The sequence below is a fragment of the Salvelinus namaycush genome, chromosome 28 (assembly GCF_016432855.1).
Source record: "Salvelinus namaycush isolate Seneca chromosome 28, SaNama_1.0, whole genome shotgun sequence".
NCBI classification, from domain to species: Eukaryota; Metazoa; Chordata; class Actinopteri; order Salmoniformes; family Salmonidae; genus Salvelinus; species Salvelinus namaycush.
Genome location: NC_052334.1, coordinates 29,051,937 through 29,078,703, shown reverse-complemented (window position 1 = coordinate 29,078,703; position 26,767 = coordinate 29,051,937). Strand labels below are relative to the sequence as shown.

The following is a 26,767-nucleotide window of genomic DNA, read 5'->3' as shown; positions in this document are numbered from 1 at the left end:
TCCAGAGCGCACAGGGCCTCAGACTATGGGGAAGGTTCGTCTTCTAACAGGACAATGACCATTAGCACACAGCCAAGACAACACAGGAGTGGCTTCGGGACAAGTCTCTGAATGTCCTTGAGTGGCCCAGCCAGAGTCTGGACTTGAACCCGATCGAACATCTCTGGAGAGACCTGAAAATAGCTGTGCAGCGATGTTCCCCATCCAACCTGACAGAGCTTGAGAGGATCCGCAGAGAAGAATGGGAGAAACTCCCCAAATACAGGTGTGCCAAACTTGTAGCGTCATACCCAAGAAGACTCGAGGCTGTAATCGCTGCCAAAGGTGCTTCAACAAAGTACTGAGTAAAGGGTCTGAATACTTATGTAAATGTGATATTTAAGTTTTTTATTTTTAATATATTTGCAAAATTTCTAAAAAACTTTTTTGCTTTGTCATTATGGGGTATTGTGTGTAGATTGAGGGGGGGAAACAATTGAATCAATTTTAGAATAAGGCTGTAACCTGACAAAATGTGGAAAAAGTCAAGGGGTCTGAATACTTATTGAATGCATTGTACCTATTTAGGCAATCACTAGCTGCTGGGCTGCACAGTCCTGGGCCCAGGGCTCTGCCATCCTGTGGGTTGTCACTCTCGCCTTGGCCTAACACACCTAAAACCAATAAGGAGTGTTTCATTAAGATCCTAACGCTGAGTGGGGTGTGTTTGGTTGGGGCCCTGCAGAGTGGTGGACCCCTAGGGACAGGACTGGACGACCAAGCTATTTGTGTGCAAGTAAAAAGAGCTCTACAGTACTATTAGTCCTATGATATTAGTTATATGGAGGATTTGCTGTTTCTGTGTGTTAATGCATATTTGAGGTGTATGTGGGTTTTTTGTTTTTTGTTTTCCAATCCTTTTCCTTGGGAATTAAAAAAATGTAAGGTGTGAACTGGGAAGGAAATTGTGTTGGAAGAAAGTTGAGTTATTGACTAGGCTGGTGGGGGTCGGGGTTGCAGGTGGCTCGGGCTGGCTGGTCGGTCTGGCTGAAAGTTGATATAGAGGATGTCTTAATAAAGACAATCAAAAGTATTTGTATTTTTTCAAGCGTTGTTCATATGTTAGGCTATTGGTTAAAGGTGTAACACAATATTTATTATTGAATTACCTTTGATCTAGTTCAGTCTTATTAATCACTTAAACATGTTTAGTAATGATCTCTTACCTAGCTTGATGACTATGGCCATTTTTGCTGACTTTTTATTCTAAATAGAGATGGCATATTTGATTGTGTAAAAATACAGGAAGTTAGCTTTAGATGACCCCCAAAATTTGATTGAATCATAACATCAGTGAACTTCAGGTTGGAAAGTCATAGCTCTAGAAAGAGGCCTGAGTTCCCAACTTGGAATCCGGAGTTGGATGACCGTTCAAAATAAATTTTCCCATTCAGAGCACGTTCTTTTTACCTAGCTTGATGACTGTGGGAATTTTTGCTGACTTTTAGTTGCAAATAGAGACGACATATTTGATTGTGTAAAAATGTCAGAAATTTGCTTTAGATGGCACAAAAATTCTGGGGGAGGACCCTCCCACCCGCCAGGTCATGTCCCCCCCACACTTTTAAAACCCAAAGTGCACTATGTCATAATATAAAATTGATGCAGGCAAATATTTCTGCCTATATTGTTGGTATGTTATGTTTCCTTTACTGTAGGCTACCTTGCATCGAATTGCATTAGTCGCGTCAGCATATTAGTCAATTAAAGGGTTAACATGACGTCGGAGGCGTAGTATTTAAAAGCGTGGATGAATGAGTGGGGGAGGGCAGAGACGCGCTCTTCCCATCCATATCAAACCAAGGAGACCAGCCCCCCAAATTGAGTGTGTAATACACAGAGCTTTGAACCGTGGCTTACTCGTGCAGTTTCAATACTGAGTGAGGAGCAAAAAAAAATTAAAGGCTTTTGAAAGAAATTATCGATTTAAAACGATATGGTAAAAGGAGAGGGCGCGGAGCAATATTCCGCGTCAAATCTATTACCAAAAAAAACAAGAAGTCAAGATGGAATCAAAATTGCCAAGGTAAGTGCGAGGAATTCTATTAATTTATGGCCTAAAATTATCTTCACAATACTGTTATGTAGGCTATACGGATATCTGCAGGGTATTATTTTACTACCATATCCACATGGATAAATATGGGCTGTATTGTAGCTTAAATAGGCATTTTTATCATGGGTTTTTCAACGCACACAATCACAGAAATATTTTGACCGTGATATCAAGATAAAATTGAGGCCGGTTTGATTAGGCTATTAAGAAAGCCGCTGTAATTGGCAGTGAGGGCATGTGATGCTATTGTAATTGGGCTAGTTACTTACTGCAGTCACGTTTCAAACGTCAAATAGCCTTCACATGATAGGCATTTACAATGAGTGGCTTAGGTTACTGGTGCAATTGTGACTAAACCATAGCTGACATGGCACACTAATGCCTTCCAGTTTCGTTGATGGGGCTTGAATATCACCACGTTAGAGCAATCTGAGTGTAGGTCTTCAGAGAAAAAAAAACTTCACCGGTTTTAAAGGGACATGCATTCATTAAACCTGTATTTTAGCTATGATTAATTTTGTCTGAAGGATAATGTTGACCAGCTGACGTACTCAAACTCTCAAAAGAACACCTATTGGTGCTTTCACGACAATTGGGAACTCTGGGGAAAAAATTTGGTTGACTCATAACATCAGTGATCTTCAGTTTGGAAAGTCGGAGCTCTAGAACTAGGCCAGAGTTTCCGACTTGGAATTCGGACTTGGATGACCATTCAAAACACATTTTCACAATCAGAGCTAGATTTTTTTTCCCCCCGAGTTCCCAGTTGTCCTAAATGTGTCTATAATAAGAACCGAAGACAAATGTTTTACTGACGTTCACTGATATGACGTCAGTAATTGTCTCGATGGGCCGCGTTGAAAATAACTGGGAAATCGGAACTGGGAAATTTCTGACTTCAGTGCGTTCAAGACAACTGGGAACTCCGACGAAAACTAGCTGCGACCGGGAAAATTTGTTTTAACGGTCATCCAACTTCGAATTCCAAGTCGGGTCTCTGGCCTATTTCTAGAGCTCCGACCTCACACATCACTGATGTTATGATTCAACCTCTGAGTTCCCTGTTGTCTTGAAAGCACCATAATGCTGCGTTCAGGTGCTAGTAGCAACTAGGAAACGCAGACATTTCCAACTTGCTACTTGCATGTGCTGCGTTTAACCAGTTAGCAAGTTGGACATTTCTGAGTTTCCTAGTCCCAACTAGTGTTTGAACGCAGCATCTGTGATGTGCCGTCGCACTGGATTTCCTTGTAACAGGTTGATTAACCTCTAAAATGGTGTTGTGACACATTGCACCTCCCTGCCAGTCAGAATGGAAGGTAAATAGCCTTTGAGCTCATCGAGCAGCTGAGACTGGCATGGGACCGGAGATGAGGCTAAACTTTGACGTAGCAGCCAAAACATTACACACCGTTAATCAACCTGTTACAAGGAAAAGAGGTGTCTCTGATTGTCTGTGTCAATTTCAATTTAAGGGCGTTATTGGCATGGGAAACATGTTAACATTGCCAAAGCAAGTTAAGTAGGTAATAAACAATAAAAATGAAGAGTAAACATTACTCATAGAAGTTCAAAAGAATAAAGACATTTCGAATGTCATGTCTAAATACAGTGTTGTAACAATGTACAATGGTGTTTGTTCTTCACTGGTTGCCCTTGTGGCAACAGGTCACAAATCTTGCTGCTATGATGGCACACTGGTATTTCAACAAGTAGATATGGGAGTGTATCAAAATTGGGTTTGTTTTTGAATTTTATATTCTCTCAGAATTTATAAGCGCAACAATTTCAAATATTTTACTGAGTTACAGTTAATATAAGGAAATCAATGTAAATAAATTGGCTGATTTTAAGTAGGGGAATGGATCAGAAAACCAGTCACTATCTGGTGTGACCACCATTTGCCTCATGCAGTGTGACAAATTTCCTTCACAGAGTTGATCAGGCTGTTGATTGTGGAATGTTGTCTCACTCCTCTGCAATGGCTGTGCAAAGTTGCTGGATATTGGCGGGAACTGGTACTCAGTTGTACACATTGATCCAGAGCATCCTAAATATACGCAATGGGTGACATGTCTGGTGAGCGTGCAGGCCGTGGAAGAACTGGGACATTTTCAGCTACCAGGAATTGTATACAGATCTTTGTGATATGGGGCTGTTCATTATCATGCTGAAACATGAAGTGATGGCAGCGGATGAATGGCATGACAATGGGCCTCCAGCATATTTTTTCTTCCTTTATTTAACTAGACAAGTCAGTTAAGAAGAAGTTCTTATTTTCAATGATGGCCTAGGAACAGTGGGTTAACTGCCTTGTTCAGGGGTAGAACGACAGATTTTTACCTTGTCAGCTCTGGGATTCGATCTTGCAACCTTTTGGTTACTTGTCCAACGCTCTAACCACTAGGCTACCTGCCGCCCAGATGGCAGCCTATCGTCACTGTATCTCTATGCATTGAAATTGCCATAGATAAAATGTAATTCTGTTTGTTGTAGCTAATGCCTGTCCATACCATAACCCCACCGCCACCATGGGGCACTCTGTTCACAACATTGACATCAGCAAACTGCTCACCCACACAACGCCATACACGCTGTCTGCCATCTGCCAGGTACAGTTGAAATTGGGATTCAGCCGTGAAGGGCACACTTTTCCAGTGTGCCAGTGGCCATCAAAGGTGAGCATTTGCCCACTGAAGTCGGTTACAACACCGAACTACAGTCAGGTCAAGACCCTGGTGAGGACGACAAGCACGCAGATGAGCTTCTTTGAGACGTTTTCTGACACTTTGTGCAGAAATTCTTTGGTTGTGCAAACCCAGAGTTTCATCAGCTGTCCGGGTGGCTGGGCTCAGACGATCCCGCAGGTGAAGATGACTGATCTGGACGTCCTGGGCTGGCATGGTTACACGTGGTCTGCTGTTGTGAGGCCTGTTGGACCTACTGACATTCTCTAAAATGATGTTGGTAGAGAAACGAACATTCAATTCTCTGGGAAAAGCTCTGGTGTACATTCCTGTAGTCAGCATGCCAATTGCACACTCCCTCATAATGTGAGACATCTGTGGTGTTGTGTGACAACTGCACATTTTTAAAGTGGCCTTTTATTGTACCCAGCTTAATCAGCTTCTTGATATACCACACCTGTCAGGTGGATGGATTTACAGTATCTTGGCAAAGAAGTGCTTACTAACAGGAATGTAAACAAATTTGTGTACAAAAATGTGAGAAATTAGTTTGTTGCATTTGGAAGTACCTCTGCCAAATGCAGAGGTACTGCATTTATATTTTTGGAGTGTGTGTGCATAGATATCTATCTCATGACCAAGAGTGTGTGGACACTTGCTTATTGAACATCTCTTTCAAAAATAATGGGCATTAATATGGAGTTGGTCCCCAACTGCTATAACAGCCTCAACTCTTCTGGGAAGGCTTTCCACTACATGTTGGAACATTGCTGCAGGGACTTGCTTCCATTCAGCCTCGAACATTAGTGAGGTCGGGCCCTGATGTTGGGCGATTAGGCCTGGCTCGCAGTCAGCGTTCCAATTAATTCCAAAGGTGTTCGATGGGATTGAGGTTAGGGCTCTGTGCAGGCCAGTCAAGTACTTCCACACCGATCTCGACAAACCATTTCTGTATGGACCTTGCTTTGTGCATGGGGGCTGTGTCATACTGAAACAGGAAAGGGCCTTCCCAAAACTGTTGCCACAGTTGGAAGCAGAGAATTGTCTAGAATGTCATTGTATGCTGTAGCATTAAGTTTCCCCTTCACTGGAACTGAGGGGCTTAGCCCGAACTATGAAACACATCCCCAGGCCAGTATTCCTCCTCCACCAAACTTTACAGTTGGCACTATGCATTGGTGCAGGTAGCATTCTCCTGGCATCTGCCAAACCCAGACTGCCAGATGGGGAAGCGTGATTCATCACTCTAGAGAGCGCGTTTCTTCTGCTTCAATGGCGGCGAGCTTCACACCACTCCAGCTGATGCATGGTGATCTTAGGCTTGTAGAGCTGCTCGGCCATGGAAATCCATTTCACGAAGGTCCATACGAACAGTTATTGTGCTGATGTTCCTTCCAGAGGCAGTTTGGAACTCGGTAGTAAGTGTTTCAACTGAGGACAGACAATGTTTGTGCTACACGCTTCTGCGGTCCCATACTGTGAGATTGTGTGACCTACCACTTCGCCGTTGTTGCTCCTAGACGTTTCCGCTTCACAATAACAGCACTTACAGTTGACCGAGGCAGCTCTAGCAGGGCAGAAATTGCATGGCTGTGTTCTCGATATTATACACCTGTCAGCAAGGCATGTGGCTGAAATAGCCTTATCCACTATTTTGAAGGGGTGTCCACATAAACAAAAGTATGTTCCATACAAGTTGTCCTACACAGGATATCTTCAGGCTGCATTCCTGAAAGCAATGTGGGATGTAATTCCTGTTCTATGCGGGCATATTTCACCTGAGAAAGTACTATGAATAGGTCAGAGGTGCTTATAACAACACTGACAGGACAGTGTCAGAATAGATACTATTTACTATTGATTGGCTATTGGACTGGGTTCATTTACTCATTGACTCATTGGTAGGATGTTTTTGTGATTGGAAGGAGGAGCGTGTGTGCGCACCTGACTGTCTGCAGACTGCTGGGGCACTCAGGCCGCTAATGGAACGTCAGAATGCCTCATCACATAGCCAGAGCCAATCGCTGCCTCCGGCACCAAGCAGAGTTGTGCAGTGACCTCCCAGTCTCACACCACTTTCTAAACTCCTTGTGGCCCAGACTGCATAGTCAGAGGGATTTGGTGCTAATCTGATGTTAAAAATGGGGTGAGGAGGGTTGGCCAATGTTGGCCTCACAATGTTGTTTTAGGGAATTTCTATCTAAAAGGACCCATGAGGACCAACATGTGAAGCTCATAGGAGCATGTCAAATGGACATTGTGTTACTATTTTTATTATTATTATTATTGTAAAGCGGAAACGTCTAGGAGCATGTCAAATGAAAGTGAAGTCTATTTTTGAGAAATGAAGGCATTTACATTTTTCAACCATTTTCCATCCAAAACATTAGGACTAAGCAAAGGCTATGATTTCTGGTCAAACAGATGGAAAATGGGTCTTAGATGACATCTAGCAGGAAGTCTTAAGGTATTAGAAATACATCCAAACATAATGTTGACGTAAATACCCCTACCAACTAATATCAACACTTATATTTAGTTTTGGATGAATTGTTTGCATACTGTATGTTTAAGAAACGTTGCCTTGTGCCGTTACCAAAAACCCACATCCTTAAGGGAGGATGATGACAGTTCACAAAAGTAAAGGTAGACCTACCAGTTTTTACTGATCAAGTTTGTTCATTATTAAGTGATAAACCACAGTGTGGCTTCCCACCATGCATCAGTGCAATAAGACTAGTCTTAACCAGCTACAACGTATCATCAATAGGGCTGCTTCTATCATGACTGGGTATTCACGGAGGGAACACAGACTTCTTTTTTTTGTGCAAAAAGCTGGAATCAAACCACTGACGAACATGATCCATTACAACACACTAGTGACTGTTTCCAAGGTGAAACAGCACAAACTGCATGAATACATGTCAGACCTGTTCAGGTGGGAGTCTCCAACCAAGTATGAAGTGTGTGCTACTGTGTATGCTGTGATTTTAGCTGTGCTGTTGTATGTATGCTTCTGTGTATGGTGTGTTATGTGTTTTTATTGATCAAATGGGATCCAGGACTCCCTAGAAAGCTGTAGCAATTGTTAGTGGACTATCATGGCTAAATAAATGAAATGCCTCCCACATTTTGTCAGCTTTTAATACAAAGTCCGAGATGGATGTGGACATACAAAGAGCCCCGCATCACAACACAGCCAAATTGTGTATCAATAGCAACCTATTAAAATCCAGTGTTCTTCATTTCTGTATTTAGTGTATAACAAAACATTGTCCTATCGTCCTGCTATGTGAGTCTTCTCTCCCTATTCTCCAGCGGCGGGACGAAAGCGGCCGTCTGTCAGTGTGCAGTAAGCTGTGCTATGCCATTGGAGGGGCTCCCTATCAGATCACTGGCAGTGCTCTGGGCTTCTTCCTCCAGATCTACCTGCTGGATGTGGCCCAGGTGAGTGAGACGGGGGTTGAGCCAGAGGGCAACACCAGGGTGGGAGACATATTAGGCTTGGGTTAGAAGTCCCAAGCTAGGCATCTCTATCAGTGGTGTGAAGTACTTAAGTAAACATACTTTAAAGTACTACTTAAGTCATTTTTGGGGGGTATCTGTACTTTACTTTATTTATATTTTTGACTACTTTTACTTCACTACATTCCTTAAGAAAATATTCTACTTTTTACTCCATACATTTTCCTTGACACCCAAAACTACTCGTTACATTTTGAATGCTTAGCAGGATGGGAAAATAGTCAAATTCGCATTTGTCAAGAGAACATCCCTGGTCGTCCCTACTGCTTCTGATCTGGCTGACTCACTAAACGCACATGCTTTGTTTGTAAATGATGTCTGAATGTTGGAGTGTGCCCCTGGCTTTCCATAAATCAAATGGATGTCATCTGGTTTGCTTAATGTAAGTCATTTGAAATGATTTTTTACTTTTGATACTGAAGTATATTTTAAACCAAATACTTTTACTCAAGTAGTATTTTACTGGGTGACTTTTACTTGAGTCATTTTCTATTAAGGTATTTTTACTTTTACTCAAGTATGATAGTTGGGTACTTTTTCCACCACTGATCTCTATATAGGCACTGTAATAAATCCCCAAGACAAAGAGCACAGTACATCAGTGTTCCAGTCAGCTCCTAGGGCAGAACTGAAAATTATAGTTCACGTTCAGCATTTCGGTATCCATCTAATGAGCTTTGTACTGTATCAGTCCTTGTCTTGAAATTGTCATTTAAAGCATAACATAGAAAGTCAGTGTATATATTTTGTCATTTATTTTCTGAATACTGTCAAATTTCTGAGCTCACTGTCACTAAAAGGTAAAAGGGGAACTGATGGTTTTAAGGGGAAGGCCAAAGAGCTGGTTTCATTTTGCCAGCCTCTGGCATGACTCATCTAGTGAAGCAGTATAACTCTGACTCCCACTGCTTTGCTTTGTGTCTCAATTAGCAAGTGATAAACTGTGCACACTGAATACAACGCATTCAACCAGAGAGATAATGAGCTCCTTGGAATTGTCTTAAGCACCACAATGTTCCGATGGTAATGTTGTCAATGTGGCCACGCCATGTATCCCTGGCTGTTCTTACACAATCCTGGCAAATCTCCAAATATCCTCTTAGTCATTTTGTTGCTAAGATGCAAAAGATGGCTTATTTTTATTTCTGTGTCAATGGCCACTCTTCTGTGAGGAGAGGGGATGGCTGATGTCTGTGGTTGTAGTGGTCTGACAGACAATTAATTATTTCTCTCCCTTTAACTCCGTCTCTCCATAGCTGGACCCCTTCTATGCCTCTATCATTTTGTTTGTGGGCCGGGCCTGGGATGCAGTGACAGACCCAACTGTGGGCTTCCTGGTGAGCCGGAGCAGATGGACCCGGTGTGGCCGGATGATGCCCTGGTAGGTGTCTCCGCCTCGGTCACCCAGTGGACATCCTTACAGCAGGCAGGAATGAAAGAGGAAATGAAAACAAAAAGGGGACATAAACAAGAATAGGATATTGAATGGAGGAAGGGGGAGAGGAGATTCATTCAGAAATTAAAAGCATAACCTCTCATCACGCCTCGAGGGAGAACAGTAATTGAAATATAGGTGGTAATCGTGACAACGAAGCTGAAATTAAACAGATTGAATAGAGAGAACAAGCTGTCACTGATATGCATAACTTGTTCTCTATTCGACCTCAGTATCCACTGACACTTACTCTATCTGCAGTTGGGTACTGTCTGTCTTGGATTGTAGTAGCTTTTAACTTCTCCTCTGGGTGCAAACCAGGACAGACTGGAATGAGGCTAAATCTTATTTTAGTTAGTTTTAGAATACCCAGGTGCTTTCTTTTTTTTGTTCTGAGCTACCACTGTGAGGTTCCACGGAAAGCTCTGGGTGGTAAAAATGCTATGATTTTTGCCCCAGGTGCCCTAATCGAGACTGTTAAGCCAAGTGGTGGGTGGTATGTGTCAGGAATGGAAGAAAGCGATGAGTTCCCTCTCTAAAGTAATAGGAGTGCATTTTGGAGTGAGTAGAACCGCCCAGAATGGCTGTCACTAGTTGATGAAACCAGAGCTCCAGTGTCACACACTGATCATCTAAACACATGAGCATTGCATATAAGATTCGGCAATGCTACTGCTAAAGTAATCCTCGCGTCAAAAAACGCCATTGTTAACCGTTACTGTTTTGTTGCTATTGCTCTATCAAGGCAATAGTCTTTTTATTTGACATTTGGTTGTAGGAATTCCATAATGGGAGGTATTTAACATTGTGAGACTGTTTGTAAAGAGATGATCTCGATGGTGTTAGATCCTCTAACAGCATCCTACCCCTGCTACCTAGCACTTTGCAGCCTACTTTATATGTACCTGTGAAACTATATGACCCCATGTGGTCAAGAGAAACACTGATCCCTGACACCTCTCTGGCCTTTGGGTGCTGCGACTGTGACCCTGCACAGACCAAAGTTATTTAAACCAGAGGGAACATGGTGACCACTGCTATATAACACACTAATGTATATTTCCACATACTCCTCTACAAGAGGACGGAGTGAAATTGTGGTTAAAATGTATATTTGGCATTATACTGTGACTGTCCAGGAATTCTTGTTGACAGATGATTCATGATAAGGTAGCTGGATTCGCTTGATATCTTAGGACCCTGGGCGTGTAATGTAGGATTCCAGGTGGAGACAACTGGCTTCTCCCGCTCTGATTGGTCCAACCCTCAACACACCACTGGATTTAGGCCAATGGGGGGCCTGAAGTGTATGTGACTCCAGAATGGCAGTTGGGGAGGGAGCTTACCTAATTCAGAGAAGTTACCACAGGTCAAGTAGAGGGGAGATTCTTGGCTGCTTGTCAATGAGGTGGGTCATTGTTAGGTGGCAGTTTTCTGGCCTGTACAAACCACCACAAATCCCCAAGCATGTTATCTGCACCTTAGCACAGACTAGGCGATTTAGAGGTCTTCCCCACTATCAATAATGCATTTCTTAACTAAACCTTGACTAAAGCTCTTTAACCATCTGAATGCTCCAGCCTTTTTAATTGGCACTATATGTGGAAGAGGTTTTTCCCAGAATTGTATTCATTAGTCCTAAACTCTGTGGAATTCTAGAACCTCTTCCATGTATCCGCCTGCAAAAGGGTCATTGTTATAAAAGAGAGGGAACACAATGTTATCTTAATGGGCTCTGCTGATCAGTACTTTAATAGTTTCGCTTTTTAAGTATTATGATATTGATAAGACAATGTTGACAACTTGAACAAGCACATGAATGGTTCTCACAGGCAGATGATCCAGTCTGCAAAATAAAACCTTGAGCCTTTTCCTCTCTCGTCTTGCCCTACCCCCTGAGGTGGGTTGTGTATGTCTTTGCTTCAAGGTCATTGGTGTTGGGCTGCCGTCGTGCTCATGCTGGGAGCTTTGTGTATTAAACCGGAGTGACGGTTTAAAAAATGCAGACAATCAAGGAGAAATCTGACCTCCTATTTCGAGTCAGATCAGCCTATTGAGACTCATTAACCCCATTGTCAGCCCACATAGTCTAAGGAAGAAGATGGAGGGGGATTATCCAGTTCAGTTGGTGTGGGCTGCAGAGGATGGGCCATTCCCATTGACTCACCATTTTGTGAGTGGGGTCATCATGTCAGACAAACATGCATTTTCAGTTAATTTAGCTGATAGGCCCCCTGAGGACTGTAGGCACCATAATTGCATGTCAAGCATAGATTATGGATAGAAAGAAACATTACTTATTAGCAAGAGATTGTTATAAAGTATTAATGCAGTTGTAGTGATTAAAACACTTGGCAGATGAGCATGCAATGTTACAGCAACCACTGTTCTCAACTGTGGCTTTTGCGGAGACTAGTGAGAGGATGAGACAAATAGAACGCCCACTGCCCTGCAGGCATAGAAATGTCTTTGTTGATAAATATTTGTCTCCAGAATACCCTGCCAGCAATGCCCCTGACTTCTATTATTTTGAGTGGACTGGTCTGCTGGAAACCCAGTAGTGCTGGGGTCTCCAACCTTTTCTAGCATGGTAGCTACTTTCAGGTACGCACATTCTTCTCTTCTCTACCCTGCAACTCTTCCCTGGGTCTTTGGTATATAATGTGTTTTCTATCAATATACCTGGTAATCTAATGGTTAATAAAGAATTTTATGGGGCCTGTCATGCCAAATTATCTTTAGTATTTTTCGAATTTTGAGTTCTCTTCCTGTTTATTTTTTAATTATTTTTTTACTCTCAATATAACAATTATTCATAGAAAAACAGCGGAAAGGAATGTTCTGAGTCATGTCAATGCTGAAATCGCATCAGAAGACAATTGTTTGCGGTTTGGAAAAAAAATCACATTTAGATTTTTGGGTGTAATTCCCCTTTTTTATAATTGTAAATCTATCAAATAAAATTTTACTGGTCACAGACACGTGTTTAGCAGATGTTATTGTGGGTGTAGCTTCTAGCTCCAACAGTGCAGTAATATCTAACAGTTTCACAACATATACACGTAAATCTAAGTAAGGAATAGATTAAGAATATACACTGTAAGTCGAAAGTTTACATACACCTTAACCTGAGTTTAAAATGTATTTGGCTTTCATAATTCCTGACATTTAATCCTAGTAAAAATTCCCTGTCTTAGGTCAGTTAGGAACACCACTTTATTTTAAGAATGTGAAATGTCAGAATAATAGGAGAGAATGATTTATTTAAGCTTTTATTTATTTTGTCATTCCCAGTGGGTCAGAAGTTTACATGCACTCAATTTGTATTTGGTAGCATTGCCTTTAAATTGTTTAACTTGGGTCAAATGTTTCGGGTAGCCTTCCACAAGCTTCCCACAAGTTGGGTGAATTTTGGCCCATTCCAGCTGACAGAGCTGGTGTAACTGAGCCAGGTTTGTAGGCCTCCTTGCTCGCAAGCGCTTTTTCAGTTCTGCCCACAAATTTTCTATAGGATTGAGGTCAGGGCTTTGCGATGGCCACTTCAATTCCTTGACTTTGTTGTCCTTAAGCCACTTTGCCACAACTTTGGAAGTATGCTTGGGGTCATTGTCCATTTGGAAGACCCATTTGCGACCAAGCTTTAACTTCCTGACTGATGTCTTGAGATGTTGCTTCAATATATCTACATAATTTTCCTCCATGATTCCATCTATTTTGAAGTGCACCAGTCCCTCCTACAGCAAAGCACCTCCACAACATGATGCTGCCACCTCCGTGCTTCACAGTTGGGAAGCCTTGCAAGCCTCCCCCTTTATCCTCCAAACATAACGATGGTCATTATGGCCAAACCGTTCTATTTTTGTTTAATCAGACCAGAGGACATTTCTCTAAAGTAGGATATTTGTCCCCATGTGCAGTTGCAAACCGTAGTCTGGCTTTTTTATGGCGGTTTTGGAGCAGTGGCTTCTTCCTTGCTGAGTGGCCTTTCAGCTTATGTCGATATAGGACGTGCTTTTACACCTGTTTGGGGTTTTAGGCTGGGTTTCTGTACAGCACTTTGATATATCAGCTGATATAAGAAGGGCTATATAAATACATTTGATTTGTTTTACTGTGGATATAGATACTTTTGTACCTGTTTCCTCCAGTATCTTCACGGTCCTTTGCTGTTCTGGGATTGATTTGCACCAAAGTACGTTCATCTCTAGGAGACAGAGCGGTATGATGGCTGCGTGGTCCCATGGTGTTTATACTTGCATACTATTGTTTGTACAGATGAACGTGGTACCTTCAGGCATTTGGAAATTGCTCCCAAGGATGAACCAGACTTGTGGAGGTCTACATTTTTTTTGTCTGATTTTGCTTTTGATTTTCCCATGATGTCAAGCAAAGATGCACTGAGTTTGAAGGTAGGCCTTGAAATACATCCACAGGTACACCTCTAATTGACTCAAATAATGTCAATTAGCCTATCAGAAGCTTCTAAAGCCATGACATCCTTTTCAGGAATTTTCCAAGCTGTTTAAAGGCACAGTCAACTTAGTGTATGTAAACTTCTGACCCACTGGAATTGTGATACAGTGAAATAATCTGTCTGTAAACTATTGTTGGAAAATTACTTGTCATGCACAAAGTAGATGTCCTAACCGACTTGCCAAAACTATAGTTTGTTAACAAGAAATTTGTGGAGTGGTTGAAACACTTAGGTTGGAGTCATTAAAACTAGTTTATGTAAACTTCCGACTTCAACTGTGCATGTATGTAAGAGCTGCATTGGACTAAGAAACAGTGGCATATATTATAGAGTACAGTATATACATATGAGATGGGTGATGCAATATTTACACACAATTAAAGTGACTAAGATATTATAGAGTACAGTTTACACATGAGATGAGTAATGCAAGATACGGAGACATTATTAAAGTGGATAGTGTTCAATTCTTTAAAGTGGCCAGTGAGTCCTAATCTGTCTATAGGCAGCAGCCTCTGATGTGATGGAGATGGCTGTTTAACAGTCAGTGGTGTAGTATAAGAGTACAATACAGTATAGACATATGAAATGGGTGACGCAACATGTAAACACAATTTAGAAGTGACTAAGATGGGGTGGAGTGCAGTTTATACATATGAAATGAGTAATGCTAGATACAGAAACATTATTACAGTGGCCAGTGATTCCTAATCGGTCTATAGGCAATTGCCTCTGTGCTAGTGATGGTTGTTTAGCAGTCTGATGACCTTGAAATAGAAGCTGTTTTTCAGTCTCTCGGTCCCAGCTTTGATGTACTGACCTCGCCTTCTGGATGGTAGCGGGGTGAACAGGCAGTGGCTCGGGTGGTTGATGTCCTTGATCTTTTTTGGCCTTCCTGTGCTATAGGTGTTAAGGAGGCATTCTTCACCACACTGTCTGTGGGTGGACCATTTCAGTTTGTCAGTGACATGTACGCCGAGGAACTTGAAGCTTTCCACCTTCTCCACTGCGGTCCCATCGATGTGGATAAGGGGGTGCTCCCTCTGCTGTTTCCTGTAGTCCATGATCATCTGCTTAGTTTTGTTGACGTTGAGTGAGAGGTTATTTTCCTGGCACCACACCCCCAGAGCCCTCACCACCTCCCTGAAGTCTCATCGTTGTTGGTAATCAAGCCTACTACTGTTGTCTGCAAACTTGATGATTGAGTTGGAGGCGTGCTTGGCCACACAGTCATGGGTGAACAGGGAGGACAGGAGGGGGCTGAGCACGCACCCTTGTGGGGGCCCAGTGTTGAGGATCAGCGAAGAGGTGTTTCCTACCTTCACCACCTTAAGGTGACCCGTCAGGAAGACAAGGACCCAGTTGCACAGGGTGGGGTTCAGACCCAGGGCCTCGCGTTTGAAGATGAGCTTGTACTATGGTGTTGAATGCTGAGCTATAGTTAATGAACAGCATTCTTACATAGAATGGGACAGGGCAGTGTGGTGGTGATTGCATTCTCTGTGGCTCTATTGGGGTGGTAAGCAAATTGAAGTGGGTGGCAGGTAAGGTGGAGGTGATATGATCCTTGACTAGTCTCTCAAAGCACTTCATGAGGACAGAGCTGAGTGCTACGGGGCGATCGTAATTTAGTTCAATTACCTTTGCTTTCTTAGGTACAGGGACAATAGTGGCCATCTTGAAGTATGTCGGGACAACAGACTGGGATAGGGAGAGATTGAATATAGCTGTAAACGCCATCCAGCTGGTCTGCGCATGCTGTGAGGACACGGCTAGAGATATCATCTGGGCCGGCAGCCTTGCGAGGGTTAACACGCTTAAATGTCTTACTCACGGCCGCCACGGCGAAGTAGAGCCCACAGTCCTTGATAGCGGGCTGCCTCGGTGGCACTGTGTTATCCTCAAAGCGAGTGAAGGTGTTCAGTTTGTCCGGAAGCAAGATGTCGGTGTCTGCGACGTGGCTGGTTTTCCTTTTGTAATCCGTGATTGTCTGTAGACCCTGCCACATACGTCTCGTGTCTGAGCCGTTGAACCGGGACTCAACTTTGTCCTTATACCGACGTTTAGCCTGATTGCTTGCGGCGGGAATAACTACACTGTTTGTATTATTCCATATTCCCAGTCTTCTTGCCCTGGTTAAATGCGGTGGTTCGCGCCTTCAGTTTTGTGCAAATGCTCCCATCTATACACGGTTTCTGTTTGGGGTAGGTTTAAATAGTCATGGTGGGTGCAACATCTCCTATGCACTGCCTGATCAACTCATTCACTGTGTCAATATTATTTTCTGAAGCTACTCTGAACATATCCCAGTCCGCGTGATCAAAACGAGTGAGTAATGTGTCGGTTTAGCAATGAGGCCTACTGCTGCAGTACACGTCATGGCAGAGTTTGCAAAACAATTACCTAATTAATCATGATATAGTTCTGTCAGGGAAGCCAACTTTGCAGTTTACATTTAATTGAGAAGGTTTTTGGGGAAAGACCGTCTACCCACAAGATGCTGGGTATCATTAACATCGCTAATTGGCTACATACTGACTGATGGACAACTGTACGCACCAAACAGACAGAAGGGCAATATTGCTGGAAATTAATTGGCAGATATTGTTACATTTGGCTTTTTAAGCCAATAGTGGCTAACCAGGGGTGGGATAATGTCAATGTTGCTTTGATTGGATGGTAGCTGTGAGCTTTTATGTTTGAGATAGAATGCATGTACTTTCAGAATTGATTGTTGAGCTACTGGTCTACGTGTTGGAAGACCACTGCAGTAGTGGATCCTTTGTTCTCTATGGATGTTCTGCTTTTCTAGCTGGAGTGGATTGGTTTGCTGGTCAGGTGTATTGTGCCTGTGGGGTGAGGCGAGTAAGTATGGCGCCACCATAAGGACAGCCCACCACAGTCTCCCCGTCGGCAGGCATAGTGCAGAGAGAAGGGCCACATTGAGCCCATTCTGAGCCCCTTCTCCATACACAGCCCCAAACAGGGGATTAAGGGTTATAGATCTCAATGCAGAGAAAGAAAGAATAAAAAGGGGAATGTAAGAAAATTAGAAAACGACAGGGTTCAAGGGCTCCTGAGTGGCGCAGCAGTCTAACTCACTGCATCTCAGTGCTTGAGGCATCACTACAGACACCATGATTCGAATCCAGGTTGTATCACAACTGGCCGTTATTGGGAGTCCCATAGGGCGGCGCACAATTGGCCCAACGTTGTCCGGGTTTGGCCGGTGTAGGCCATCATTGTAAATAAGTATTTGTTCTTAACTGACTTGCCTAGTTTAAATAAAAAAAGTTAGATACTTTATATACTGAAAAAATATATCAATGTAACATGTAAATTGTTTGTTTCATGAGCTGAAATAAAAATAGAAAATTGCACAAAAAGCTTTTCTCTACAAATGTGTGCAGAAATGTGTTTACATCCCTGTTAATGAGCATTTCTCCTTTGCCAAGATAATCCATCCACCTGACAGGTGTTGCATATCAAGTGGTCTGAGGCACTGCATCTCAGTGCTAGAGGTGTCACTACAGACCCTGGTTCAATCCCGGGCTCTATCACAACTTGCATTGTTAAATAAAAATGCCTCCCAAGGACCACTCATGACTGCACCCCTGCCCACTCATGTGAAAGCCCTAGATTAGGGCCTAATGAATTTATTTCAATTGACTGATTTCCTTATGAGCTGTAACTCAGTGAAATTGTTGTTTCTAATATTTTTGTTCAGTGTTTATATCTCAACCCTATGCAGATGACAAGTTAGTGCCCAAAATCTGGTAGCACTACTGCCATCACTACTAGGTGCCACACTTAGCCTGGCAGGGACTCATGGAAATCATAATTGAGAGAACAAATATTTACTGCTTCAATACTGTAAACTCTTTTCTTTTTTAAATAGTATATCATATTTTCTCCAGTCACAGAGATGAAATAGACCTACTTAGACACCAAAACATTAAAATGCTCCTCTGTTTTCCTCACAGGATCCTCATCTCCACTCCCTTTGCAGTACTCGCGTACTTCCTGATCTGGTATGTCCCTCAAGTGGAGCAGTGGAAGGTCCTGTGGTATCTGATCTTCTACTGCCTATTCCAGTCTCTGCAGACGGTCAGTCTCCCCTGTACACACACTGTTAGTGAACAAATGTGTTATTAATAAGAAGGGGCACATGTTACAATACATTGCTCCTCAATCCCCATTGAACTGTGATATGGTTGTAATTAAACAATATATTTGTGTGTGTGGGGGGGGTAGATCTGCTTTAATTATGTGGGTTCTAGCAATATAATTGTTTGTCATTTCTAATCCCTTTTTTGTAATAGTTTACTCCAATCAGGGTAGGGAAAAAGTAATAGGCAACAATACTTCTACATACAGTTATTTTGTGCCAGGAATTGATTGTTTTTGTGTGCAGTGCTTCCATGTGCCATACTCAGCGCTCACCATGTTCATCAGCACGGACCAGAAAGAGAGAGACTCTGCCACGGCCTACCGTAAGTCATCCTGTACATCTTTGCAGTTATGTAGCATCTCATGTGATTGTAATATGATGTCTTCATTCTACTCGCTCTCTTCATCCCTTCTCTCTTGTTCAGGTATGACGGTGGAGGTGCTGGGCACGGTGGTTGGCACAGCGATCCAGGGGCAGATTGTGGGTGGGGCGATCGCACCCTGTCTCCCGGGTGACCTGGATGTCCTTGACAACAGTAACACCACACTGCTGGGGTCAGACGTCAACATCTCCCACATATCCCTGGATGACACGGTGAGAGGGGGACCCCAGGGATGACATGTTGTGTAACATTGTAATGGCAATGTTAGAAGTGTAATTTGACCCTAACCCTGCTCCTCCTGTCCCTCTAACAGAAACGAGCCTACCTCATCGCCTCAGCAGTCATCTGTGTCATGTACGTTCTCTGTGCAGCAGTCCTGTTCCTGGGCGTCAGAGAGCAGGAAGGTGTGAATTGATTAATGGAAATTGTTTACATAATTTTATTTACATTAATTACATCAAATATACTTTTCTCATATTTAGAGTACAACAGCTTTGTATGTTATCCTCAGAAAATCCTTTCCTTTTCCTCTCAACCCTAAAATGTTACAAGTAACTAGGAGAGGGCCACATTTTGGCAGTCAGTAAATGTCATAGACGAGGGATAAGCACATCGGATAAGTCTTCAGCTGATGTTTGGCACAGTGCATCTAATCAGTTTTAATCACCATCTTTGTTTTGGTCATAGAGTGTGGGCGTCTGAAGACAGAGCCCATGTCGTTCTTTGAGGGCATGAGGATGGTGATGGGATATGGGCCGTATGTCAAACTGGTCATGGGATTTCTCTTCACGTCGCTGGCCTTCATGGTGACTCATACTACTAGAATGGGATACAGTTGCACCAAAAATGATTTATGACAAGCTATAGGCTGTACCCCTGGTGTTTGGTTTGCTGTATGTACAGTTGAAGTCAGAAGTTTACATGCACCTTAGCCAAATACATTTAAACTCAGTTTTTCACAATTCCTGACATTAAATCTGAGTAAAAATTCCCTGTCTTAGGTCAGTTAGGATCTCCACTTTATTTAAAAAATGTGAAATGTCAGAATAATAGAGTGATTTATTGAAGCTTTTATTTCTTTCATCACATTCCCAATGGATCAGAAGTTTACATACACTCAATTAGTATTTGGTAGCATTGCTTTAAATTGTTTAACTTGGGTCAAATGTTTCAGGTAGCCTTCCACAAGCTTCCCACAATAAGTTGGGTGAATTTTGGCCAATTACTCCTGACAGAGCTGGTGTAACTGAGCCAGGTTTGTAGGTTTCCTTGCTCGCACACGCTTTTTCAGTTCTGCCCACAAATTTTATATGGAAGTAAGGTCAGGGTTTTGTGATGGCCACTCTAATTCCTTGACTTTGTTGTCCTTAAGCCATTTTGCCACAACTTTGGAAGTATGCTTGGGGTCATTGTCCATTTGGAAGACCCATTTGCGACCAAGCTTTAACTTCCTGACTGATGTCTTGAGATGTTGCTTTAATATATCCACCTAATTTTCCTGCCTCATGATGCCATCTATTTTGAAGTGCACCAGTCCCTCCTGCAGCAAAGCACCCCCACAACATGATGCTGCCACCCCCGTGCTTCACGGTTGGGATGGTGTTCTTCGGGCTTGCAAGCCTCCCCCTTTTTCCTCCAAACATAACAATGGTCTTTATGGCCATTTGTTTCATCAGACCAGAGGACATTTCTCTAAAAAGTAGGATCTTTGTCCCCATGTGCAGTTGCAAACCGTAGTCTGGCTTTTTTATGCCGATTTTGGAGCAGTGGCTTCTTCCTTGCTGAGCGGCCTTTCAGCTTATGTCGATATAGGACTCGTTTTACTGTGGATATAGATACTTTTGTACCTGTTTCCTCCAGCATCTTCACAAGGTCCTTTGCTGTTGTTCTGGGATTGATTTGCACTTTTCGCACCAAATTACATTCATCTCTCCTTCCTGAGCGGTATGACGGCTGCGTGGTCCCATGGTGTTTGTACTTGCGTACTATTGTTTGTACATATGAACGGCGTACCTTCAGGCTTTTGGAAATTGCTCCCAAGGATGAACCAGACTTCTGGAGGTCTACCATTTTCTTTCTGAGGTCTTGGCTGATTTGATTTTCCTATGATGTCAAGCAAAGAGGCACTGAGTTTGAAGGTAGGCCTTGAAATACATCCACAGGTACACCTCTAATTGACTCAAATAATGTAAATTAGCCTAACAGAAGCTTCTAAAGTCATGACATCATTTTCAGGAATTTTCCAAGCTGTTTAAAGGCACAGTCAACTTAGTGTATGTAAACTTCTGACCCACTGGAATTGTGATACAGTGAAATATTCTGTCTGTAAACAATTGTTGGAAAAATTACTTGTCAAAGTAGATGTCCTAACCGACTTGCCAAAACTATGGTTTGTTAACAAGAAATTTGTGGAGTGGTTGAAAAACGAGTGTTAATGACTCCAACCTAAGTGTATGTAAACTTCCGACATCAACAGTATATGACTTCCTGTATGTTCAGTGGTTGATGTGCATGTCATTGCTCTCCTTGTAGCTCCTGGAGGGGAACTTTGCCCTGTTCATCAGCTACACCATGGGCTTCAGAAATGACTTCCAGAACATTCTCCTGGTCATTATGGTGAGTCTAGGGATCCCTCCCACTAGAGGCGTAACACAAAGGCATCAGTGAATGTACATTAATTATATTAATGTATATTCTGTACATTAATTAAGACCTGTACATTCTGTGCTGACTGAAAGGTTGCCTTGTGGGGTGGCGTAACGTCTGTGGTTCCATGGTGTTTCCGTGACTGTTTGGGGGGGGGGGGGGGGGGGGGGGGGTCTCTGTCATAGCTGAATTAGTTAGGTAACATAGATAAATAAGATGTTTTATTTTATACTTGTCATTAGAATGTCTTCTTTTGGACTATACTGTTGGCAGTTGCATTTTCCTTTCTCCTCTAGGGAAAAGTCACTTGGGGCCCAGAGAGGGGAGGGGTCAGGCTTGTCTTTTACATGTCTGGTAATATGCAGAATATCAGAAAGGGAGAAGTCAGGTTTGAACATTGTCTTGCATATGTTAATATATCTGTGAAACCATGTGAAGGGCTCCACTATGTCTGTACTCCAGTCACTCCCTCATTTTCCCATTGGGGGGAGTAGTATGGCAGTGTCTGGAAACATTGTATTACCCCTCTAATGTTGAACTTATCTTTCATAGTATATGACCTAGAGGTTCACTCCCCTTAGTGAGCTTCTCCAGGAGTGGGGAGAAGAGGGGGTGTATTTGAGATGGAAGTATCTAGAATTGACAATTGATATATGCCATTGGATGAGGTAATGTTTTGGTACTAGGAAGTACCAAGAACGAGAAGTAGAAACTTGTCTAAGAGACCAAACTGAACGATAATTTATAGCTTATGCTATCTGGCTATGGGATACTCCTCTTTCAAGTAAAAGGCCCTTTGTGAAGTTCCTAAGATCTGTGGTTCGTTATGTAAGTTGAGAGGGGTGTATCTTGGCTATAAAAGATGCTAAGAATTGTTTTGTAAGCACTCTCAGAATTCATTTATAGACACTGAATTGATCTGAGAGTCAAAGGGCTATGGTGAAGCTCATATAATTAAAGATGGACTTTAAAATATAACTCTGACTTGTGTGTGGTTTGTAAACTCTCCTCATTTAGTAATACAGGAAATTACCACGACAGGTCCGAATGGAAAGGGCACATTTTTTGGGGGTGAGAGGTGGTTGTGGTCCCTGGGAACCTGTCACCCTCTCACACTCTATTAGAGAGAGCAGGGGTGAGAAAGGAGCACAGAGGGGATTTTGCTGCTCAGGCAATCTGTCAGCACTGCCATGGGAACGAACATGCTTTGGCATTTCCTTCCAATTTACCTTTCCCTCTTTTCTGCACCGTCGCTTCTCCCTCTGCCTGAGTAGGATGTAGACCTGCCCTGCACCGCCCTGGCCACTGGAGCAGGAAATGTGGGAGTTTAGAAAGGTCCTTAGTAGCCCGGTCACCAGATCTGTTTGTGATTTAGCCAACTCCTCCAACTGCCATACATGTAAGGCTGGTTTTGGTCAGCATAGTGTTAGATATTTCTAATACTGCTGAGTGCTCAGCCGCTAGCTAAACCTTGTGTGGTCATTTGACACATGGGTTGACCATACCTCTATAAGAGGTCAAGGGTCATAGACCCCCTGCAGGTTTAAATAAAGAGCCCTTTCACATTGTGTCCTTCTCACTTTATGTTTTAGCCTATTGGTCAGTCTGACCTTTTCTGTTCCCACATTGCCCTCAGTGCTTAGATGAGTATTTTTATGGAAATGGTTCAAAACGTTAAATATCTTAATGCTCTTCTTTGGTGTTTCATTTTTAGCTCTCTGGGACTTTGTCCATTCCATTCTGGCAATGGTTCCTGACCAGATTTGGGAAAAAGACTGCAGTCTACATTGGCATCATGGTAAGCAGTGTGTGTTGTGGCGCTTCATCTCAAAGCTGGTTTGTGTGTATGGGGTGCTCTCTTATGGCTTGTTTTATTCATGTCTCTCTCCGCAGTGGGCAGTGCCCTTCATGATCCTGATCGTCTGCATAGAGAGCAGTCTGATTGTGGCCTATGTGGTCTCTGTGGCAGCAGGAGTCAGTGTGGCTGCAGCTTTCCTCCTACCCTGGTAAGTAGCCTACTGTCTGAATGTACCTCTGTATACCCACAGCAACCTATAGATCTCTGTCATATCTCCAGTGTCTCTTTACGCATGTCCAGTCTATGGTGGGTCTTGCCTTTTTTGTATACATTCACGTCTTTCTCTGTTTCTCAGGTCAATGCTTCCAGATGTGGTGGATGATTTCAAAGTGAAGAATCCAGACTCTAGTGGCCACGAGGCCATTTTCTACTCCTTCTATGTCTTCTTCACCAAGTTTGCCTCAGGAATCTCCCTTGGCATCTCCACTCTCAGTCTCGAGTAAGTGGGTTTCGCTCTCTTGCTTGTATTGTACATGATAAACTGAGCATGCTGAGCTTAGTTTGAAATTAACTCTATTTTGCAGGACTCCTAACAGCTTAGTGAATCATTTTTTTTTTTTTTTACTTCCTAAATTCTACTGTAGAATAGCTGCATTTTCCTTGGGCCACCGGGCCACTCGTGTGGTGAACCATAACATAATCCTCACATTCATAATCAAGCCTAACTACCTTATGTCCGCTTTCTTTTCTTCTCTCTCCCTGTAAATTTTGTTCAGCTTTGCCGGCTATGTGACAAGAAGCTGCTCGCAACCTGATGCAGTGAATTTAACCCTGAAGGTGCTGGTCTCAGCTGCTCCTGTTGTTCTGATATTCCTAGGGCTGTTGATATTCAAGACCTACCCCATCGACGAGGAGAGGAGGCAAGGCAACAGGAAACTACTGCAGGAGATGCGGTGAGTTGGGCCAAACACCCACGATTAGGGCTGATTGGGGGTATCTAAGCCAGACATTCATTGTCATAGAACAGTGTTCATGCATGACCCAAGCAATTTTTTTCCTAAATTAAATGCTCTGGCGAACTAAATGATCTTGCAGGGGGACACTGAACTTAGTTCCTTTCTGGCATCTTTCTCTATACCTCAGCTAAATGCAAAGGACACGCTTTATGCATTAGCCTCTCTGCCATGAATAAGAACCATCTTGAACAAGCCAAGTCCTTTGTTTAACTCTTGGCTGTGTTCCTATTCTGAAACAGGGACAGCAATCAGGATTCCGATACAGAGCTTGGGAGCGTTGTGTAGGAGCCCTGGGAGAGGAGGGGGTCCAGCCGAAAGGCCACAACTGTCCCGCGTGTTTGCACTGGCAGGCTGGAGTGTTTTGGGTGTAATTGGAACTAACAGTAGAAAAACCAGACCACATTGTGGTTGCTTCCTACCTGATTCTACATGAATGGCCCTAGTCTCCAAAGGATTCAACAGGCTTAGAGACCCCTATTGGACATTCTGAGTCATCGCTCTCTCTGTGCCCTGTCTATTGCCTACTGTACTATGTATTTGTGGTATTGGTTTTTGTGTCTGTTTGTTTGCATAACAAACATTGGTTTGGGGGGCGGCATTTACCCTTCAAATCTATAATTTGAATGATGTTTGTCTACCTGAACCAAGTACTAGGTCAAAGGGTGGGAAGCCTTTCTCAGTAGAGGAAAAAAAGAAGACTTTCCATCCAGATAGGATGGTCCTCATAGAGGGAAGATTTCAGTCCTAATTTTTAGGGCATACCAGTAACTTGTTCTATCTAGACTGTGTTTATATGGTTACGTTTTAATGTAAATAATTGTCACTTATCTCGAGAGTAATACCTTTCTTTAGGGACGTGGAGAGCACAAAAACTGTTCCATTTCAGACAATCTCATCCATTCACTGGAATTATATTGGTGTCTTGTGGGGAAAAGGAACCTTGAAAAAGAAACTCTAACCTTAATGAACTCATTAACATTGCCAATGATGTCTGGATTTCAGACTTACTGTATCTAGGCTAGCTGAATTCCACATTATTACTGCCTTAACACATCTTGTACTTTGGAAACCTTGTAATTGCAATGAGATTTTCTGTATAACAGTTTTACTAAATTCTATTTGGTCAAAGTTGTTTCTCTCACACGGTGCCAAGAATTCCCTTTAAAAAAGGTTGACTTTGAGCAGAACAGTCCAACTTTGCCATTGGCATATTGACTGCAGGAATGTCCAACAGAGCTGTTGCCAGAATATTTACTGTTATTTTCTCTACTATATGCCACCTCCAATGTTATTAGAGAATTTGGCAATACATCCAACCGGCCTCACACCCGCAGACCACATCCCAGGATCTCAACATCCGGCTTCTTCACCTGCGGGATCGTCTGAGACCAGCCACCCAGACAGCTGATGAAACTGAGGTGTATTTCTGTCTGTAATAAAGCCCTTTAGTGGGGATTTTTTCTTCTTCTGATTGGCTGGGTCTGGCTCCCAAGTGGGTGGGCATAGGCCCACCCATGGCTGCACTCCTGCCCAGTCATGTGAAATCCATAGATTAGGGCCAAATTAATTTATAACAGTTGACTTATTTCCTTATATGAACTGTAACTCAGTAACAATTTTGCATGTTGCATTCATATTTTTGTTCAGTATAGTTTGTCAGCTAAGCTAGCCACTTGAGCTAGACTGGGAACTCTTAACACAAGGTCAAATCATGAAGTCAGTGATCTTCAGGTTGGAGCTCTAGAAAGAGGCCCGAGTTCCCGAGATGGAATTCTGAGTTGGATGACCACTCAAATCGATATTTTTTTTCCCAGTCAGCGCTTCTTTATTTTTCTTCCCCGTTTTGAATGCACTGAAGTTTGAGAATTGAGTTCATAGTTGTTTTGAACGCAATCTCCAGTATGTGATGACATTTCACAGGATTTGTTTTTGGACAGATGGGTAAGAAATGGCATCTCTAGCCAAATATCTTATAAAACATTTTTGTTTTTAAGCATTAATTGACCTGGTATCATGGTGCATTAATATACAGTTTTCTCCCAAAGTCAACCTTTAAAAAGTAGAACCTTTCTTGGAGAGTGGGAACGCTTTCTAACGAGTTTGAGTTAACGATCTCACTTCTAACTTGAAATGTTTGATGCCTTCAACTGTATGGAGAGATTTAGAGCCTAATAGCACAGCATTTTCACTAACTATTTATTGAAACTAGTTAAAGAAAGCACACGCATTACTAATTTAGCACATTTCATAATCTGTACACTCTTCTGTGAATATGGATGTGTGCATTTTTGTATAGACAAGTTTATTTGGGTGTGTGTGTATACAACATGCATGTGTGTTGTATGATAATCAGAATTATGTGACTTTTATTAGAAGGTAATGGGCTGATTTTGTATTTAAAAAGTCCTAACTTGTTTACCTATTTAGAAGTATTGTCAGTTGAGGCTGTGTCCTGATCTTGTGAATGTTGTGTGTAATGTGACAAACAATCCTTTTGATTGTATTTATTCTTGTATGAATCTTTGAGCAGACCCAAGC

General features: G+C 42.5%; 1 protein-coding gene across 1 annotated transcript; it reads left to right on the top strand.

The window, feature by feature from the left end:
- The first annotated feature begins 1,975 nt into the window (after positions 1 to 1,975).
- Positions 1,976 to 24,514, top strand: LOC120023314 (sodium-dependent lysophosphatidylcholine symporter 1-B-like). Its single transcript, XM_038967335.1, has 14 exons — positions 1,976 to 2,065; positions 8,101 to 8,229; positions 9,564 to 9,688; positions 18,200 to 18,323; positions 18,631 to 18,709; positions 18,812 to 18,981; positions 19,083 to 19,173; positions 19,457 to 19,575; positions 21,302 to 21,385; positions 23,130 to 23,213; positions 23,309 to 23,421; positions 23,569 to 23,712; positions 23,990 to 24,166; positions 24,469 to 24,514. Exons 1-14 carry the CDS (start codon positions 1,976 to 1,978, stop codon positions 24,512 to 24,514), a joined length of 1,575 nt encoding a protein of 524 aa, XP_038823263.1.
- The last annotated feature ends 2,253 nt before the right edge of the window (positions 24,515 to 26,767 follow it).

Bases quoted from the DNA above. Each gene is read 5' to 3' on its own strand.
- LOC120023314 (XM_038967335.1), top strand. From the start codon at position 1,976: ATGGTAAAAGGAGAGGGCGCGGAGCAATATTCCGCGTCAAATCTATTA. The intron at 18,982-19,082 runs GTGAGAGGGGGA...TCCCTCTAACAG, and splicing joins ACATATCCCTGGATGACACG to AAACGAGCCTACCTCATCGC. The intron at 23,214-23,308 runs GTAAGCAGTGTG...CTCTCTCCGCAG, and splicing joins CAGTCTACATTGGCATCATG to TGGGCAGTGCCCTTCATGAT.